The sequence below is a fragment of the Hippichthys cyanospilos genome, chromosome 14, assembly GCF_059441005.1.
Source record: "Hippichthys cyanospilos isolate Australia breed blue-spotted pipefish chromosome 14, RoL_Hcya_1.0, whole genome shotgun sequence".
Lineage (NCBI taxonomy): Eukaryota > Metazoa > Chordata > Actinopteri > Syngnathiformes > Syngnathidae > Hippichthys > Hippichthys cyanospilos.
Genome location: NC_142382.1, coordinates 240293 through 257976, shown reverse-complemented (window position 1 = coordinate 257976; position 17684 = coordinate 240293). Strand labels below are relative to the sequence as shown.

General features: G+C 60.7%; 4 protein-coding genes across 7 annotated transcripts; all 4 read left to right on the top strand.

Moving 5' to 3' along the window:
- The first annotated feature begins 7972 nt into the window (after window positions 1–7972).
- On the top strand, window positions 7973–11650 carry eapp (e2f-associated phosphoprotein). Of its 3 annotated transcripts, XM_088432474.1 has the most exons (7): window positions 7973–8443; window positions 8781–9125; window positions 9534–9721; window positions 9915–10007; window positions 10111–10210; window positions 10280–10405; window positions 10835–11650. In XM_088432474.1, the coding sequence occupies exons 2-7, from the start codon at window positions 9055–9057 to the stop codon at window positions 11052–11054; spliced, it is 798 nt and encodes a 265-aa protein (XP_088288600.1). In that variant the 5' UTR covers window positions 7973–8443; window positions 8781–9054; the 3' UTR covers window positions 11055–11650. The 3 variants fall into 3 exon arrangements, with proteins under 3 accessions (XP_088288600.1, XP_088288599.1, XP_088288601.1); XM_088432473.1 differs by having other exon boundaries at window positions 7973–9125; XM_088432475.1 differs by lacking the exon at window positions 10280–10405 and having other exon boundaries at window positions 7973–9125.
- Window positions 11651–11655: 5 nt separating this feature from the next.
- sptssa (serine palmitoyltransferase, small subunit A) lies at window positions 11656–12632 on the top strand. Its single transcript, XM_088432480.1, has 2 exons — window positions 11656–12009; window positions 12378–12632. Exons 1-2 carry the CDS (start codon window positions 11673–11675, stop codon window positions 12479–12481), a joined length of 441 nt encoding a protein of 146 aa, XP_088288606.1. The 5' UTR covers window positions 11656–11672; the 3' UTR covers window positions 12482–12632.
- A 152-nt stretch (window positions 12633–12784) lies between these two features.
- Window positions 12785–14103, top strand: yipf6 (Yip1 domain family, member 6). Its single transcript, XM_088432476.1, has 2 exons — window positions 12785–13518; window positions 13624–14103. Exons 1-2 carry the CDS (start codon window positions 13177–13179, stop codon window positions 13969–13971), a joined length of 690 nt encoding a protein of 229 aa, XP_088288602.1. The 5' UTR covers window positions 12785–13176; the 3' UTR covers window positions 13972–14103.
- A 921-nt stretch (window positions 14104–15024) lies between these two features.
- Window positions 15025–17683, top strand: LOC148412316 (uncharacterized). Of its 2 annotated transcripts, XM_088432468.1 has the most exons (5): window positions 15025–15956; window positions 16038–16203; window positions 16267–16467; window positions 16708–16918; window positions 16994–17683. In XM_088432468.1, the coding sequence occupies exons 1-5, from the start codon at window positions 15498–15500 to the stop codon at window positions 17244–17246; spliced, it is 1290 nt and encodes a 429-aa protein (XP_088288594.1). In that variant the 5' UTR covers window positions 15025–15497; the 3' UTR covers window positions 17247–17683. The 2 variants fall into 2 exon arrangements, with proteins under 2 accessions (XP_088288594.1, XP_088288593.1); XM_088432467.1 differs by having other exon boundaries at window positions 15030–16203.
- Window position 17684: the final 1 nt, after the last annotated feature.

Here is a 17684-nt window from a genome sequence, read left to right as displayed (position 1 = left end):
TCAACTTTTGTTGTTGCTGTGACGCAGAACGCCTTGTACTCAAAACAAAAGTCGGCCAATGATTTGTTTGTCTTGACGAGGCTTGGCAGGTGGCAGCCTACGGTTGAGGCATTTCTTTGCGTTTCGTCACAATAGAGCTCCCTCGGTCACAACAAACCCGCCACAATAAATAGTCATTAGCGTTAGCTTACGAGAACTTTGGCGAAAGCTCGGCGCCCGCTGAGTTTTCGGGGACCGTGTTTTTCGGCGAGTCCGGGGCGGCGAGTCCCGTCCTCGGCCGGCCCTCGGCCCTCGGCCCCCGGTCCTCGGTCACCCGGTCCGGTCGTCGCCTTACGGAAAGACTTTGACGGGGTCCCTCCACGGATTTGTTTGGAGGCCTCCGCTTCGGACTCCCAGCATTGCGTCTTTGCTATCGGCGGACCGCGTCGGCGTCATGTGCTCTAGGGCTTTTTTTCTCGCGGCTTCCGCTGGCCTCCGTTCCCCTCGGTCGCGTGTGGTCTTGTCCGCCCGTCTGTGTTTCGCTGTCCCTCGCAGATCGGCTTCCCCCGACCGGCGTCGAGACTAGTCAGGTCCTGCTTTGCTTTCGTTTAGCGCGGGCTCATTGTCTCTCGCCCAACGTCCAAGTCTACATTGCGCTCGTCTAACCCTAACCCCAACCCCGACCCTAACCCTAACCCTAACCCTAACCACCCCGGATAGGGCGGCACGAATGGGTTCCCCCCGCCGAGAAGCTCGCCGGGGAGGGGGAGGGGGAGGGGGGCTCGAGGCGGTTTCGGGGCATCCGTTCGGGATGTCTCCCGGGTTGACCCTCTCCCACCAGGAGGCTGACCTCAGGGGTGCCTAAGTCCGGACGGAAAGTCTCAGCCGACTCCGGATCAAGCGCTTGACGGTCGGGGTCGGGGCGGGGCCGCCGGAGATCTACGTTTACGGTCTGCGACCCCCTGCCATCGTCGCCTTTTCGTCTTTGCGATCGACGCCTTGCTTCCACTTTACTCTTTGTCCCCGGGGCGCCGCCGGTGAGCCGAAGCTCCCGCGGAGCAGGGTGGCGGGAGGAAGTAGAGAGGACGCGGATGGGCCCGGATGGGCCCGGATGGGCCCGGGCGATACCGGGCGGTCGAATGATCGCCCGAAAGGCGGCGAGGGCGGAGCGGGCGAGAAACCCGAGGGGGGAGCGCAAGGTCAACGTCTGGGATGGGCCGGACGTCCGGAGCCCGGGCGGCGAGCGCCCCCGTCGCAGACGACGGAGAAATAGCATCTTAATCCCGAGCGCTTTTTGAGCAAATGTTAGCGCGCTAAGGTTTAGCCCCTCGGCGGCGCACTTTTTCCAACGGCCCGAAGCGCGCCGGTGCCGGCTCCCTCCTCGGGTTTTAATTCCCCCCAGCGCCGGTGCTTGAGGCCAAATCTAATTTGAGTGAAAAATGGCAATCCAGCTGTTCAGTTGACAGAACGCAAAGCGCGGGGCGCGCACACACGCGCGACGCGCCAAAAGAAAGACACAAAACACACGCCCGCTTTCAGCGCGCCGTCTTCATCTGCACATCAATGGCGGCGGAGCGGAGGCCTCGTAATTACGCCCTCCACAAGTGTGCGCTTGGCGGGCACCCCGCCTGCCCGCCGAGCCCGGATGACGCCGTTGATTGGCGCCATCTTTCTTTCTCGCTCCTTTGCTGCCGTCGGGCAGGATGCGAGGCGCGGCGCGGCGGGGCGCGGCGGGCGCTATTAAATGGAAAGCGGGCAGGTGTACGCACAATCGCGCTCATGCCAACACATACAAAGACATTCCCTTTCTCCGAGTCGCGCAAACACACGCGCGCAGGCAGTCGCACACGTGCGCACGAGTGTACGCGCGCACACACGCGTACGCAAGTAACATGCATCCACACAAAGATGGGCATGTCTCTCTCTCTCTCTCTCGCTCTCTCTCTCGCTCTCGCTCTCTCTCGCCCACTTCCAGTTGTTCACATGCAGCAGGTGAGTGACGAGGGCCCGGTTGCCCGGCGACAAGAAAGCCCGTGCGAAGCGGCCGCTCGGATTGGAGGGCGCCCGACGACGACGCCGTCAAAGTGTGACCCGCGGCCACGCCTCCTGACCCCGGGAGGACTTTGTCCCCCTCTAGCGGCGGGGGGAGCGGGGCGAGGCGTCCGACGCGGGCTTCGCCGCGGGTCTTCCTCGCTTATGAGCCTCATCACCGCTAATTTTGTCAGGCTCCTCCCGCCTTAATGGGCTCAGCGGCCCAATTAGCCCCGGCTGTTAGCACCTGCGGCAGGCGCTCTCGCGCGCGCGCGTTGTCACGCGAGCACCTTTGAGCGGCGCGGCGGCGAGAAAGTGCGCTGATGAGTTGGAAGCGCTGCGCCGAAAAGCGGGAGGTGTAAATGTTTGTCTTTTGTCTCCGCTGCGCCGCCGCCGCCAGTCATTTAGCGGCGTCGAACGCCGACGCGGCTCGTTGCCGTGGCGACGCCGACGACGGATGCTCACGTCCCCGCCGGGGAACGCGCCTCCAACTCGCGTTTGTCGGAACGGCCGCCGTCCCGGCTCGCGGGCCGAACGGCGGCAAACGAAAAAAGGCGCCGCGCCACGGTCCCGGCCGAAACACCCGGGCAACCGTTGCGACGCGTTGGCCGCCGCCAAGGCGCGCTTCGCAAACTCCCCCGTTGTGGAAAAACGTCTGGCCGCAAGCAAGATTTCCTTGCGGAGGAGTTGGCCCGTCCGCACAATCGCGCAAAGCGATCGGCGAAACGCGGAAACGAAAAATCGGCGGCGGCTCGGAGATCGGAAGGGGCCGGGAACAGAAGACGGTGCCGTTTTGCCCCGCTTTGGACATTGTTGCCAAAGTAGGTGTTGAAAAGAGCAGAATTTGCCCCCGAATTCCACACGGGTGCGCGTACGGGCCTTTGCTTTGTTGGCGACCCCGCTTCATTGCCACGTCCGTTTTCGGCCTCCGTACGGGGCGGCAAGACGGTCGTCGAGTGGACGGGTGCAAACGGCCACCCGGGCTCGAAGCGGACCTTGACCGCAGGACCTTGAGCGCAGGACCTTGAGCGCATGGCCGGCGTTTTACTTTGCGTGAAAGCCCGAGGGATTGTTTGTTTGTTCGTTTGTTTGACAACAAGCGCGCGCACGGCGAGAGAGAGGGAGCGAGCGCGAGAGAGAGAGAGAGAGAGAGTAAGCTCCTCCCCCGTTCGGCCCGCTCCAATGGCGGCGTCCGGCTCTCTGTGGCCCCCTCCCCCGCAGAGCGCCCCCCCCCCCCCTCCCCCGGCGCTTGCGTGCTAGCGGCGCTCCGCTGCGTGCGCCTCAATGCCTTGACGCTAACACACTGTGACATGTTACACTCAAACTACTTTAACGATCAATATTCAGCTCGCAGCCCAAACACACACACGCGTCTGTGCACGTCTGCGCGCGCGCGCGTTCGGGAGAGAGATTAAACGGGCGTCGGTGTGCATGACGCGTGATGTGTTTGTGTACATCGAGATAACGTCGGTTGTTTGTGTGAGATTAAATGGGCATCTGCGTACACACAATTTAAGCGCGCGCGTGTTTGAGGGATTAAAAATGTGCGCGCGCGCGCTCGCGCGGAGTGCGAATGTTTTCATTCTCCGTGTGCGCGCGCGCGTGTGAATTGGAGCGGAGGCAGCGGTGTTTGCTAGCAAGGTCTCGACAGCGATAAAAACACAACGGCGACGTCACGCAAACTAGCAGAGCAACAAAAAAAAAGAAAAACGAAAAAGACGGCGGGGAGGAGGGGCAGAAACGGAGGAGGCCAAGGGAAAAGGACGATGGGAAACAAGGGAAGACGGACGCGAGAAGGACGACTTTTCTACCCGTGCTCTTATTTTGAAACGGCGGTTTCTTTGACTCGACGGCGCTAACGCGCTAGGCGACTAAGAGGCGAGCGCGGCATGCATGGGCCCGACCGCCGAAGCGCAGCGCCGGACGCGACTTCTTGCGCGCATCCGAGGTCGGACTCCGCCGGAGTGCCCTTCCGAAGCAGAAACGCCCCTTTGACCCGATGACGGTCAGGTCAGCCGCCTTCAGGTAGGGATCGCTTCGCTCGACTTGACGTTTCACCGAAGCGAGGTCGACGGAAGACAACGGAACGGAGCCGGGCGGAAGAAGAAAGTTGCGAGAAGTGACGGAAGCTGCATGCGCTCCGATCCCATTTTGGGCTACGCCGGCCGATGAAAGATTCGTGACGTCATCACGAATAAGTCACCCAAAAACAACGATGAATATTCGTGCGTGCGTGGAGCAAAAGCCTTCCCTGCGCCCGCGTGCGTGCGCGCGTGCGCGCGAGTGATTCATAATGCATATGAGCCGGTGGCATCGCAGCCGTCACGCGGCGTCAACGTTTCGGCCATTATTGCAAGTTCGTGATGAAATTGCGCTCCTTTTTTCGGAATTTGCGCGACGCGAGCTCCGAAGATCGGCCACTTTTCCGGTGTGCGGAAGGTCAATCCGCCTCGCCGTGCGCGTGACGAGAAAAACCTTGCGAAAAACACGCATTTCCTCCTCCCGTCATGCCGGCCGACTTCCGCGGCCCGATGGCAAAGACGGACGTCCAACAAAAACCGCACGAAGAAAAACGTCGAGGCGAGGTGCTCAGCCAGTCGGTGCGTGGCCTGACCTGACTGCGCGGGCCCCGTCAAATCATTAGGCTAAATCATAAAAAAAATATAAAAAAAAAAAAATATATATATATATATATATATACGCTCAAACACATCCGTGGCTGCACTCCAATCATTGATAAAAAGTCATCTTTTTCAAATTGCTTTTAATGTTTAGCTTAGTTTCTATTTTTTACGTTTAATGAGTACTTTGTTTTGCTGATGGATGTTCTCTCATGTAAAGTGACTTTGAGTATCTTGAATAGCGCTCATCAAATAAAATGCATTATTATATATAAATATATGTATGATAATTATCCTTATGATATCAACATTGTTTTAATGGACTTAAAATGATCCTTATGATATCAACATTGTTTTAATGGACTTAAAATGATCCTTATGATATCAACATTGTTTTAATGGACTTAACATTGCGAAATATCGACGAGCATGCAGTCTTTTCTAAAGCAACCAATTCAAGCAGACGTTTTTCAAATGCGGTGCTTTTGAAGTGCGTCCAAATGCGTTTCGCGTCCACACTTAAAGCGCCGTTTAACGCTCTCTCGGACTCAATAATCGCAAATGGGCAATTTTTCATTTCTACACTTCGGTGTAGCGGAAAAGCAAGAACACCGCCGTCGTCACGTCGAACGAGTTGCTGAATAAAAAGGCCTGGATTCTTTTTTGTGTGCTTTTTGTTTCGCAATGGGGCCCTGCCCTGCCCTGCCTGCCCTAAAAGCGCCTTCTGAAAGGGGGAGTCGGAGTAGGCCAAATATGAAATCTCCATCGGCATTACGTGGGGTGGGGGGCGCGCTTTTTTGGGGTTCGGTAACATTTGTTTGCGCCGTTTCTATTGTTCCTTCGGGTACTTTTTCCCACGCGCGCGCGTTTGGACGCGAACGCTCGCAGGCTCGCTTCCGCGTCCTTCGCTCGCAGGCCCGCTTCCGCGTCCTTCGCTCGCACGCCTTTTGCCGTAATGCAAAGATTTTTCTTCTGCATTGTGTCGCGCACGCGCGCGCTCGGCCGCCGGGAGACAGCCGCCATTGAAATCTTGACATTGTGGCGCCAAAAGAGACTCAATGTTTTTTTTGTGCCCCGCTGGGACATTATTCCATTTATACGCGCGTCCCCCACACACACACACACGCACGCACGCACGCACGCTCGCTCGCTCCCAGTTAATGACGCCGAGCTCTCCGCTCCGCTTGCTCCGAGTGACAAGTCGCTCGTTAACCTGCTCCCGTTGCGCGCGCGCGCACGCACGCGCGCACTCACCGACAGTCACCCGCTGGCAAAGCGCGCTTTACGCTCTCGCGAGCGAGTCCCCCGTGCAGACGCCGGGAAACAAACAAAATACACGCGCGCGCTCGCTCGCTCGCAACTGCATGTCGGCGTTTAGACGGAAAAAACCTCATTTATATTTGTGGGTGTGCAGCCAACTTGAAAGTAGTTGAAATCCGAGGTGACGGGTTTGGATTTGACGATTTGTTTTAGAAACCTTCTACCTCAAGTGTAGCGTTTGTTTGGAAGGCGGAATCACATTTGCCGAACAAAATAGTCTGAATCTCAGCCTTCGCCCCATTCCGACTCGATGCCGCCATCCCAATACAAATCCTGGCATTTTCCGTTCCTGTCCGGATTCGCGAAGGGCGTTGTTTTGATCCCAAACCACCTTGGTCATTTACTCAATGGCTGCCATCATTTATCAATGTCGTCGAATAGCGTTTGGCTGCAATCGGGGCAAGATGAAACGCGATCGACTGGGCGATCGTAAAGACATCGGAAACACACACGCCCGTATACGTTTGAAAGGTGTAATCGTTATCGGCGACCTTTGCGTTTTGTGGATTGTAATGAGCGACTCGTCGGACGTTGTAAAAGCGCAAAAGGAAAAGAGCCGCAATCGTAAGACGGCTGTTTGAAACGCTCGGGCTGAAACGCGTGCTCGCGCCGCGCCGCGCCGCGCCGCGCCGCGCCGCGCCGCGCCGCGCCGCGCCGCGCCGCGCCGCGCCGCGCCGCGCCGCGCCGCGCCGCGCCGCGCCGCGCGGAGCTCTTTTTCCTTGTCCAAACCCACACAAAGATCGCGTACAACAAATGTGGCCATTTGTTTTGTTGGTGGTGTTTTTTTTTTTTTCCTTCTTTTTTTTGGAACGTATAAATCAAGCTGCGAAGTGTCGAAACACGAAGACGTCCCGACACTCAAAATGTAAACACGGGAAAGCGTCTTCATCTTCGTCACCGTCATCATCGTCGTCTTGCTCTATTTTTTTCGCCTTGACAAGCAAAAGCAATTTAATCAGCTAATTAATCGACCGCTTTAAGGGCCCGAGTATGTGAGAAAGACGCGCGCGCGCGCGCGCGCGCGCAGGCACACACAGTGCCATATTATTATTATTGGCTCCGCGGCTCACTGCGCGCGCGCGCGGGCGGGCACTGACTGGTGTACACTAACAAAGGAGCTCTCTAATTGGACCCAGACATCAGGAGGTGTCAATCAAATGTCTTTACAAAGCGACAATCTCCTCCAAAAGCCATTATACGCCGGCGCACACTGCGCGCGCGCACAGCCTGTCGTAATGAGATGTTGCTGCTTGGATCGGACACCTTCGGGCCAAAAGAAAATGTTCTCACAGCTTTCAACCTGCCTGCGCGCGTGCGCCTCTGTCTTCACGGGGAGCGACGCGCGCGCGCGCGCACACACAAAGGAGACCGCGAAGACCGGCGAAGCCGAAGAAGGAGAAGACATTTTGGGGACGCGCTTCCCATGCGCGAGGACGTCCAAAGCGTCGCGCGTCAACAACATTTGGGTTCCGCCGTGCCGTGTTCGGGAAACGGGCCTCGAGAAACGAGGGCGGCATGTTTAGGAAACACGCACGCGCACACGCACACACGCACACACACACACACACACACACGCACACACACACACACGTCACGCAACTTCACGAACGAAGGCCGTAACGCGCATGGCGCGTAAAGGAAAGTGACGCACTAAGGCGGCCTGTTACGGAGAAGCATTCATGTTTTGTGTGCCGCGTTTTGACGGCTCGAGCCGTTAAGGAAAGGAAAGGAAAGGCGAGCGCGAAAGACTGGCCCGCGCTTGGATACGACCTAACTCGGAAAAGGAAGCTCCCATTCCCGCTCTTCCACGCCAAGGCTTCCACCCGGAGCGGCGCCGAGCGGGGAAGGGCGCACCGAGGCGAGCGAGCGAGCGAGCGAGCGGGACGCTGCGCAAGGAGCGATTTTCAACCCGATGCCGATCCCCGTCGGGTGTGCGCGTTCTCCCCGTGGCCGCCAGTCACAAACGGCTTTACACGCCCTTCTCTTGGGCCACTCGCACGCAGCCCTGCTAATTAGCATCTCACCTGCATCTAATTGGCTGAACGCTCGCGGTCGCGCGTCCACTCGAAGCCTCCGGACGGCCCCCAAACAACTCACGAACATGCAGCGCGTGGCGTTGACCCGTGCGGATCCGCGTGTTTTGGGCATCGAACTGGGATCATCCCGAGCCCAAGGTATGGCCGGCATTGTGTTTTTGCCCGTCAATGACCTCCGCTTGACCTTTAAAAGAACGCTTGCGCTCGAGGTCTTGTCTGCCGTCGTCATCTAGCGGTCGTATGCTAGAAGTGCACTGTTACGTGCATCTTTCGGGTTTTATTTTCCATGTCTCGAACCGTGCAGTTCCTCCTTTAAATTTACCCTTTGAATGATTTGTTCGGATACGGCTTTTGTTTGCCGTTTTTTTCCAATTGTTTTTGCAGTCATAAACTAAACTCTGAAATGCACCGTTGAGTGGGGAGTTGTTTCATCTCATGCTATACACAAATGTACAGGTACGTATGAATTGAAACGAAATTTGAAATAGAAATGTTCTTATTTATTAAACAGCCTTCTTTGAATCTTTCTCGATGAGTTCTTCTCTGTATACTTCTTAGGCTCGTTCAAAACAAATCGGCGTTTCCTACATTTGTCTGTTAGTTTGATGCAAAGAAGTTGAATTTGTTCAAGGAAGTGATTTCAAAACATTCATCGGGTCAAAACGCGTATAGGACAGCTCATTTTGAATTCCTGCACATTTTATGTACGTCGAAATCCGACGTAGAACACTTTGTTTTGCTCCTGATTGGCATTCGTTTATTTTTATGGGGGCGGCAACGCGTCATCCTCCAGAAGTCGCCGGAGAAGAAGAAGAAGAAGAAGAAGAAGAAGAGGAAGAGGAAGAAGAAGCAGAAGAAGAAGCAGAAGAAGAAGAAGAAGAAGAAGAGGCCGGAAAAACAAGGAGGAGAAGAAGAAGGCGAGGAAGGAGGGGAAGAAGAAGCTAAAGTGCGAGGAGGAGTAGAAAAATAAAGACGCAGCGTCGTATTCAGTCGTCGGCGGTGTTCGAGGAGACGCATCGCGTGCCGTCGGTGTGACGAAAGGAGCGAGCGGGCGGGCGGGCGGCAAAATGAACAAGTGCAGCGATGCAGACTCGTATGAAATCGAGGAGCCGAGCGACGAGGAGCGAGCAGTCAGCAGGTTAGCTTTAGCTTAGCCGCCGCCGAAACGCGTCGACGATAACTTACGACACCTCGAGGTTTTGTTTGATTACGTCTCACCGGCGCCTAGCACGCCTTTTTGTTTTGTTTTTTTTGCGCATCGCATACGCCTTTTCTTCTCCGCGTGCGACATCGTTAACACTGCGCGTAGCAGACGCGTTCGCCCCCTAGCGGAGAAGCTTATAAGACAACAACACGCGTATACCGCACGACTTTTCACCTCGGATCTTGGCCAACCGAGGCGCGCGTGTGCCAACGTCACCTCACGTTGACGTACGAACCCCAACCCTCAATTTGACCTTCCGTTTCGCTCAGTTTGACCTCCCGTTTGGCTCAATCTGACGCTTTCCCTTTCTCCTCAACGGGGACGTTTGCCTTTCGGCGTCAGCTCCGAGGACGAGCTGGACGTGCTGCTGAGCGGCACCCCGGAGCAGAAGAAGAAGCTGATCCGGGAGTACCTGACGGGCGAGAGCGAGTCGTCCAGCGACGACGACTTTGAGAAGGAGATGGAGGCTGAGCTCGGCTCCGCCCTCAGGACCGCGGAGGACGCCTGGGCGCCCGGGCCCTCCGGCGCAGGTCGGCCCCGCCGCCGCCGCCACCAAAATCAAACGGCCGTCCGCTTCCAACGCGACGCCGGCCGGGTAGCCGGCCCGCAAACGGAGCGCCCCGCCCGCCGACGGCTTTGAATTTTGCCCACGGCGCGGGGTCGCGAACGGCGGCGTGCTCCGCTCGCGCCTCTGCTTCTCACGCCGTCGCTCCATGTCAAAAGGTTCCGGGGGGGCGGACGGCGGCCCCGCGCCCGCCCGACCTCGGATGTACGACAAGGTCTACTTCGACTCGGACGAAGACGACGACCGGCCCGGTACGCGAGGCGGCGCAAAGGAAGCCCCGTCGGCTCCGGCGAAAAAAGCCGGCGCCGCCCCGAGCGCGTGGGAGGTTTTCAAAAGGTGGGCGTTTTCCGGCAGGGGCTTCCGCCGGGCGGCGCGTCCCCACCGACGACGAGCTGCTGTACGACCCCGACCAGGACGAGCGGGACCAGGCCTGGGCGGACGCCAGGCGGCGCGGGTGAGAAGCTCCGGCCCCGGCTCGCCGGCCTTTTGCGCTCACGCCGCGCCGCCCCTCGCCCGCCCGCAGGTATCGCGGGAAGCGCCCGGCGCCGTCGACTCCGTCGGCGGGCCCGCGGCCCAAAGGTCTCCCCGGCAGCGACGCCGTCCTCAACTGTCCCGCGTGCATGACCGCGCTGTGTCTCGACTGTCAGCGGTGAGGACCGCATGCGCCGACGTCGTTCGCATTCGCACGCGCAGACGAGCGCTTAGCCCTAGTAGGCGCGGGCCGCTATCCGTTTCCCGCGCTGTGATATCCGGTCGCGCCGTCGGCATTTAGCTAGTTTCGAGACAGGAACGGCGCCGCGCTTCCGTCAACGTGAGACTAGACCTTAAAAAGGTTTCCGGAGGTAAAAGACGCTCCGGAAAGCCGATTCGTTCGCGGAAAGGTGCCAAAGCCAGCGTTTCCGTCGGAGGTCGCGTTTTCACGGCCACTCGTAAATCGGCCCCTTTAAAGGAAAGAAGCTCTCGGCCGCGGGCGACTTGAACGTAAAGCGTCATCCCGCTCGCGGCCCCGAGCGGAGGACGGATAAGCGCGCCGGTACGGTACGGGCGGGGGCAGGGTGACGCAATTGTCTGGGCGCAGGCACGAGAGGTACCGCACGCAGTACCGCGCCATGTTCGTCATGAACTGCAGCGTGGACGAGGGGCAAGTCCTGCGCTACAAGAAGCCGGCGGGCGGGGCGGAGGCGGCCGACGACGAGCTGTACCGTCCGGTGCGCTGCTCCCGATGCTCCACCGAGGTGGCCGTGCTGGACCGGGACGACGTCTACCACTTCTTCAACATCCTGTCCAGCCACTGCTGACTCGGGGGCCGGGCGGGGCTCCCGAGCTACGTCGTCCCTCGCCCCACTGCGCCACTGCGGGAGGGGAATTTGCTTTTTTGACTTCACCAGACTCGAGTCGCGCGCCGTTTTTACGCCAATCTGAAAAAAGCAGTCGGTCGGATGAACCTAAGACGCCTATCCCGATTCCAGCGCCGCCCGCGGCCTGTTTCCTCCTCCCGTGAGGTTGCGCCCGCAACCCGGTCTGCGCCACGGAGGGGATGAGCGCAGGACGGAGGAGACGAGCGCAAGACGGAGGGGATGATTCTGATTCTAAATACAGGCGCGTACGGGAAAACCAAGCCGAGCGCGAGGGCCGCACGCGTTCAGTTTCCACCGCCTATTTGGGCGGGGTTCACGAGGCTTCGTTGACCCATCACAACTTGTTCTATTTTGTTCCATTGTCAAGGCTCCTGAACCTTCATCTTTGCCGTCTTTGTGTAACATACTAATCGACGACGTTTCATCGAAGAAGTCGCGCACCCTCGAGTTCCGAAACGGGAAGCGATAGAGACGAGGTGGCGGCGCTTTTGAACGACCGTGCCGAAATAAAAGTCTTCCCCAGTAGAAACCGTCAACCGGCACGTTTCACTTTCCCGAATGTACAGCGAGGCGTCGGTCGGCGGCAGGGACCGGGGCCCTGGCTTTCCGGTTTGGCCTTCTTTGGTTTACGTCGACGGGTCCGTCAAAGATGGCGTCGAGGGGCCGGGCGGGGGACTCCTATCCGATTGGTCCTCGCGCCCAAGTTTGCGTTGCGTCACACGCGAGCCGGAAGCGCAGGCGGCCTGGAGCAAGGGCGGACGAAGCGCGACTTTCGGCGAGCGACTTTGCAACATGGCCCTCGGCGACTGCTGGAACAACCTGTCGTGGTTCTACCGCCAGTACCTCCTGGTGACGGCGCTCTACATGCTGGAGCCGTGGGAGAGGACCATCTTCAGTATCCTTTCGGCGTCGGGCTAGCGACGCGCCATCTTTCTTTTCTCGCGGCGACCGGTCGCCGAGCGGCCCGGGCTTGCGTCGCCGCTAGCGAGAAGCCGCGGGGCGGCCATCTTGCGTTGCCCCACACACACACACACACACACACACACACACTTTCGCCACTTCGGAGCAACGTCAACAAACTCGACCGTCCTCACCGAGCGTCCCCGCCACATCCCGCTACCGACGCAATCGCGCGTGTTCTCCTTTTGTCTTTCCACGGTTTTGGTTTGTTTCTCAGCTACGGCGAGCGAAAGCAAGAACCCCGTCGGAGTTTTGTGTCAAGTGCAAATGCTTTGTTGTTGTCGTTAACGGCGAGCGCGTCAGACTCGCTGCTGGTCAGCGTGGCGGCCATGGCGGTGTACACGGGCTACGTCTTCATGCCGCAGCACATCATGGCCATCCTGCGCTACTTCCGCCTGCTCCCGTGACGACGCTTGCAGCGCTCGGACATTCCTTGGCAAATTCCACTTTGAACTAACGTTCTTTGTCAACTTGTTTGTATTTATAGCACGAGGAAATGGCGTGTCTGTTTTGGGGAGGGGCAAATATTAAAAGTGTCACGTTGTTTTGCTACCGCTACGCGGCGATTTGTCTCCCTCTGATGGTACCCGACGAGATGACTTTTCCGTTGCCTTGGCCTTGCAATTCCCGAGGCGCCCACGTGGCCAAACCGCTTTGACCAAAAAAGAAAGAACCCAAACGAGTCACGAAGAAATGTTCTCGCTCAGTCTGCGGTCAGGCAATTAAAAGCCGCCGTTGTCAACGACCTTTTCGAAAGCGAGAGCTACTAGCACGGCCATCGTTGGAATAAGGAACGGCTCCAGGAAATACGGTCGGCGCTCCTCATCGAGCTCGGTCGCCTACAGGGCTGACGAGAGTCGACGGAGCGGTCCCCGCCGCGGTCCCCGCCGCGGTCCGCTAGGTGGCGGTAGGGCGCGCGAACGCCGGCCGCTCGCCGAGCAAGCGAAGAACGAGAAGGGGACAGCTCGGTCGCAGGCGGAAGTAAACAATCTCCGGCTGACGTGGAGCGGAGCCTTTTTCTTTCGAGGCTCTTCGTCGAGCGAGCGCGACGAGCGGGAGTCGCACCCGCAGCTTATTGTTCCAAAGAAAAAGAAGCCAAAACATGTCGGACGCGGGCCGCCCGTTCGCCGGTCTGGCGTCGGTGTCGGTCCCGGAGGACACCCCCGTGGAGGGCGACATGTCCGCGCCGGCGGACCCGACGTCGGCGGCGGACGAGCACGACGAGCCGTCGACGCTGGACGAGCCGGTGAGGGAGACCATCCTGCGCGACCTGCGCGCGGTGGGCGCCAAGTTCGTGCACGTGCTGTACCCCAAGCGGAGTTCGGAGCTGCTGCGGGACTGGGACCTGTGGGGCCCGCTGCTGCTCTGCGTCACCCTGGCGCTGCTCCTGCAGGGCGGCGCGGCGGGCCGCTCCGGCGACCAGGGCGGGCCGCAATTCGCCGAGGTGGGCTCTGGGGCCGGGCGGCCGGCTGCTCGGGCGCGGGCGCGGGCGCGGGCCGGGCGGGCGGCTGCTCGGGCGCGCTCAATGACGCCACGCGCGTGCTCGCAGGTCTTCGTCATCGTGTGGTTCGGCTCCATCGTCATCACGCTCAACTCCAAGCTTCTGGGCGGCACCATCTCCTTCTTCCAGAGTCTGTGCGTGCTGGGCTACTGCATCCTGCCGCTGACGGCCGCCATGGCGGTGTGCCGCCTGGTCCTGCTGGGCAACGCCGGGGCGGCGGGCTTCGCCGCGCGGCTGGCCGTGGTGGCGGCGTCCTTCGGCTGGTCCGCCTTCGCCTCGTCCGCCTTCCTGGCCGGCAGCCAGCCGCCCGGCCGCAGGGGCCTGGCCGTCTACCCCGTCTTCCTCTTCTACTTTGTCATCGGCTGGATGATCCTCACCTTCTCTCCGGCGCCGTAGAGGGCGGCTTTTCTGACTTTTTCGAGCCAGGGCTCGAAGAGCCGAAGCGGCTCGAATCTTCTCTGGCCGTCCTTCAAACCGAGCGCGCTTTTGTCGTCCCGTCTCGTGCTTGAAATAAACCCGAAGGTGCGACGTCGGCCTTTTCCTGTGATCGTTAACACAAAGGGGGGGAAAAAAGAGAACGGAGGAGGACTGCGCCGATGCCATTCTGCCGCGTTTTATACGGTTCAGACGTCCCTCGGTTGCGTGAAGGTTCCGGCCCCAAAAACTGTGTGGGCGATGTTGGGAGCGATGCGTCACAAAAGTAATGGAATTACCGCAATGTCATAAATCACACGCACAAAAAATAGTGGTATTGCACAGTAAAGAAATGCCTTTTTAGCCCGGAAGTGCTGTTTTTACCCCTCGCCGCGAGATCGGAGGAGAAAAGTGAGGCAAAAAGTCGGCCAAAAGAAAACGCCGATTGCGCTCTCTGTCTCGCCGAGGGATGACACTTTGACGTCAAGACGTTAGAAGACCGGTCAGGGTATCTGCCGCCTTCCGCTGTGGATTCGACGCGGCATTTGGAAGCCTTGCGGCAAGGTAAGCTAACGCTTAACAGTTCTGGTCAAAGTGTACCAGATGAAACCCAACGACGATTGAAGTTTGCTGCTAATGCTAACCTAATCGCAAAATGCAAAAGGCACAGTTACAATTTTGAAGCAACCGCGCGTGCATGTGTGGAAAACGGCCAAACGTTTGATGGAGCGAGATATTTTTCGTCTCGAGCGAAGTGCCGTCCGTCTGCGGTCTGAGCTCGGCGCGGCAGCGCTTCTATCGGGCGCGGCAGCGCTTCTATCGGGCGCGGCAGCGCTTCTATCTTCTATCGGGCGCGGCAGCGCTTCTATCGGGCGCGGCAGCGCTTCTATCGGGCGCGGCAGCGCTTCTATCGGGCGCGGCAGCGCTTCTATCGGGCGCGGCAGCGCTTCTATCGGGCGCGGCAGCGCTTCTATCGGGCGCGGCGAACGTATTATTCCGACAGCGTTGTTGAAAGAGGCTCGGGGGCGCCGACGCGACGCGGTCGTCGGCGACGCTTTCCGCCGTCGAAGAAGAGCAAAGGTGCCTCGGGATTGGCCGGCAGCCGTCACAAACCGGAAGTGACGCGCCTCGCCCTCTCGCCTGGGGAGAAAGCGGACTCGCGTATGAATGGACGGACGCCGCCGCCGCCGCCGCCGCGGCCGCGTTGGACTCTGCCGAGGTAGGCGCTGAAGGATGGCGGCGAAGAGCGAGGTTGGCGGGCCGAGGGGCTCGCGCGGAACACGGCCCGTTCGCGGGGTGGCGACGTAAGACGGCCGCTCGACGGCTTCTGGCGCGGCCGCTCGACGGCTTCAGGCGCGGCCGCTCGACGGCTTCTGGCGCGGCCGCTCGACGGCTTCAGGCGCGGCCGCTCGACGGCTTCAGGCGCGGCCGCTCGACGGCTTCAGGCGCGGCCGCGGATCGCCCCCCCCCCCTCCTCCAGCTCGATCGTCGCGGGGCTCGCCGGGCCGATGTCGGAGCTGCCGCCGCTGCCGCCGGAGCTGTGGGTCTCGGTGCTGAGCTTCCTGGGCCCCGGCGACCTGCAGGCGGCGCGCTGCTCGTGCCGGGCCCTGCGCCTGCTGGCCGACCACCCGTACCTGTGGCGGGGCCGGACGGTGGCGCTGTCCGACCTGCGCCGCTACACCTTCGGCTTCTGGGACACGCTGCGCCGGCGCAAGCTGACCCGCGTGGCCGTGCGCCACCTGCGCCGCAAGGAGTGGCGGCGCCTGGTCAAGTTCCTGCCGTCGCTCAGCGCCGTGGCCTTCGTCGACGGCGGGCGCGTCTACAAGCAGAAGTACCTGGAGCACCTGCTGCAGTTCTCGGACGTGCGCGAGCTGGCCGTGCGCGACGCCGCCTGGTCCGAGCCCATGCTGAGCCCGGCGCTGGGCGAGCACCTGGCCGCGCGCCTCACGCACCTGAGCGTGTGCAACGTGCGCCTGCGCTCGGCCGCCGACCTGGTGCGCGCCCTGGCCGGCCTGGCCAATCTGCGCTACCTGCTCTTCCACCAGCAGGGCGAGGGCTGCGGCCTGGACCGCGTGCGCCCGGTGCCCCAGGACGACTTCCACCGCATGATGAGGGGCCTGCGCAAGCTGACGCACCTCTCGTGGGGCATGAGGGCCGAGCCCCAGGAGCCCCTGCCCGATGACTACCTGAGCCCGCCGGACCCGCGCTGCCCGGGTAGGTCGCCCGCCCGCCCGCGGCGGCGCCGCCGGCTTGAGCGTCCGTCTCGTCTCGGCTCAGGCTCCCGGTACGGCGGTCCGGCGCTGACCAGTCTGGAGCTGGTGGACTACCCCGAAACCGTCCTGCCCTACGACGCGTTGAGGAGCTTGACCTCGCTGCGTTCGCTGACCGTGCATTACCGCTACATCCGCGACGGGCTGGACTGCCGCCTGGCGTCCTGGCTGGCGCCCCTCAAGCGCTTGGAGACCCTCAGCATCGTGGGTGAGTCCCGTCTCATCAAAAAAAAAAAAAAAAAATAGTAAAGGTAAGAAAAAGCACGTAGGCTCACCGCGGCGCTACGCCTCACGGTATTCTTGTCCGTTTGCGTAATTAGCGAGCGCCCGCCGCGCCACGTCCTAGCGCGCGACGACAGAAAATAGGCACGTCGAAAATGGCCGGCGCTCGGGCTCGTCCCGAAACCGCGCACCGGCGCTTCCGTAACGGGCCGGGTCCCGTCGGCAGGCGGGAACTCCCTGTCGCTGTACACCACCACCATCCCGGCCAGCGTCACGCGGCTAACGCTGCGCGTGGCCATCACGCTCAAGGATTTGGACTCCATCGCGCCCAAAGTCGTGGCCCTGGAGCACCTGGACATCGAGCAGAACCGTTCCAGCGGCAGCCTGTGCCGGCGCATCCCCATGTTGTTCCCGCAGCTGCGCACGCTGCGCATACGGTGAGAGGGCGGGGACGGAGCGAGGCGGTCCGGACGGGCCGAAAGACGCCGCTGACCGCGCGGGCCCCCCGGCAGGTTCTTTCGCCGCGAGCCCGAGAAGGACCTCCTCAGCCTGCAGCGCCTTCGCCGCCTGGAGCGCCTGGAGCTCTTGGTGGAGCGCTCCTTCATCCTGAGGGACTATCTGAACGGGCACCCCTGGCCCAGTCCCTGCGTCCGGGAGCTCATCCGCCAGCTGGTGCAGCTGTCGTCCAACCGGATCACCGTGGTGACCGCCATGCGCCCGCGCGACCCGCTCAGAGAGTGCAACTGCGTTTGGGAGGGGGACTGAGGGGGGCGGGGCGACTTTTGGGCGGAACCCCGGGGGCCGCGCTCCCGGGCGGGACGAGACCTGACCGGACGGGACGGGAGGAGGCCGGACCGCGCCAGACGGGGTAAGGCGGCGCGAGATCGGAGACGGGGCGCGGCAGGCGCTGAGGCCGGACCGAGGGAGGCGCCGTCGCACGGCCGAGGCGGCGCGGAGACGAGGCGTCCTCGGCCGGCGCGAGACGGGACGCAAAGTCAAACTCGGGCCGGGCGAGGCCCGAAGAAGCGCGGGCGGACTGGCCCGAGCCAGATTCCGGTTTGGGGCGGGGCTCGCCGCCGCCGATTCGACCGCGAAACAGTCCCGCACACGCGTAAGGAACGCACCTTTCTCTTGCTTCTTACGAGGCCAATAAATGGCGCGAGCGGCTCCCGCGGCGCATCTCGCTCACTTTGCCAAACAAAG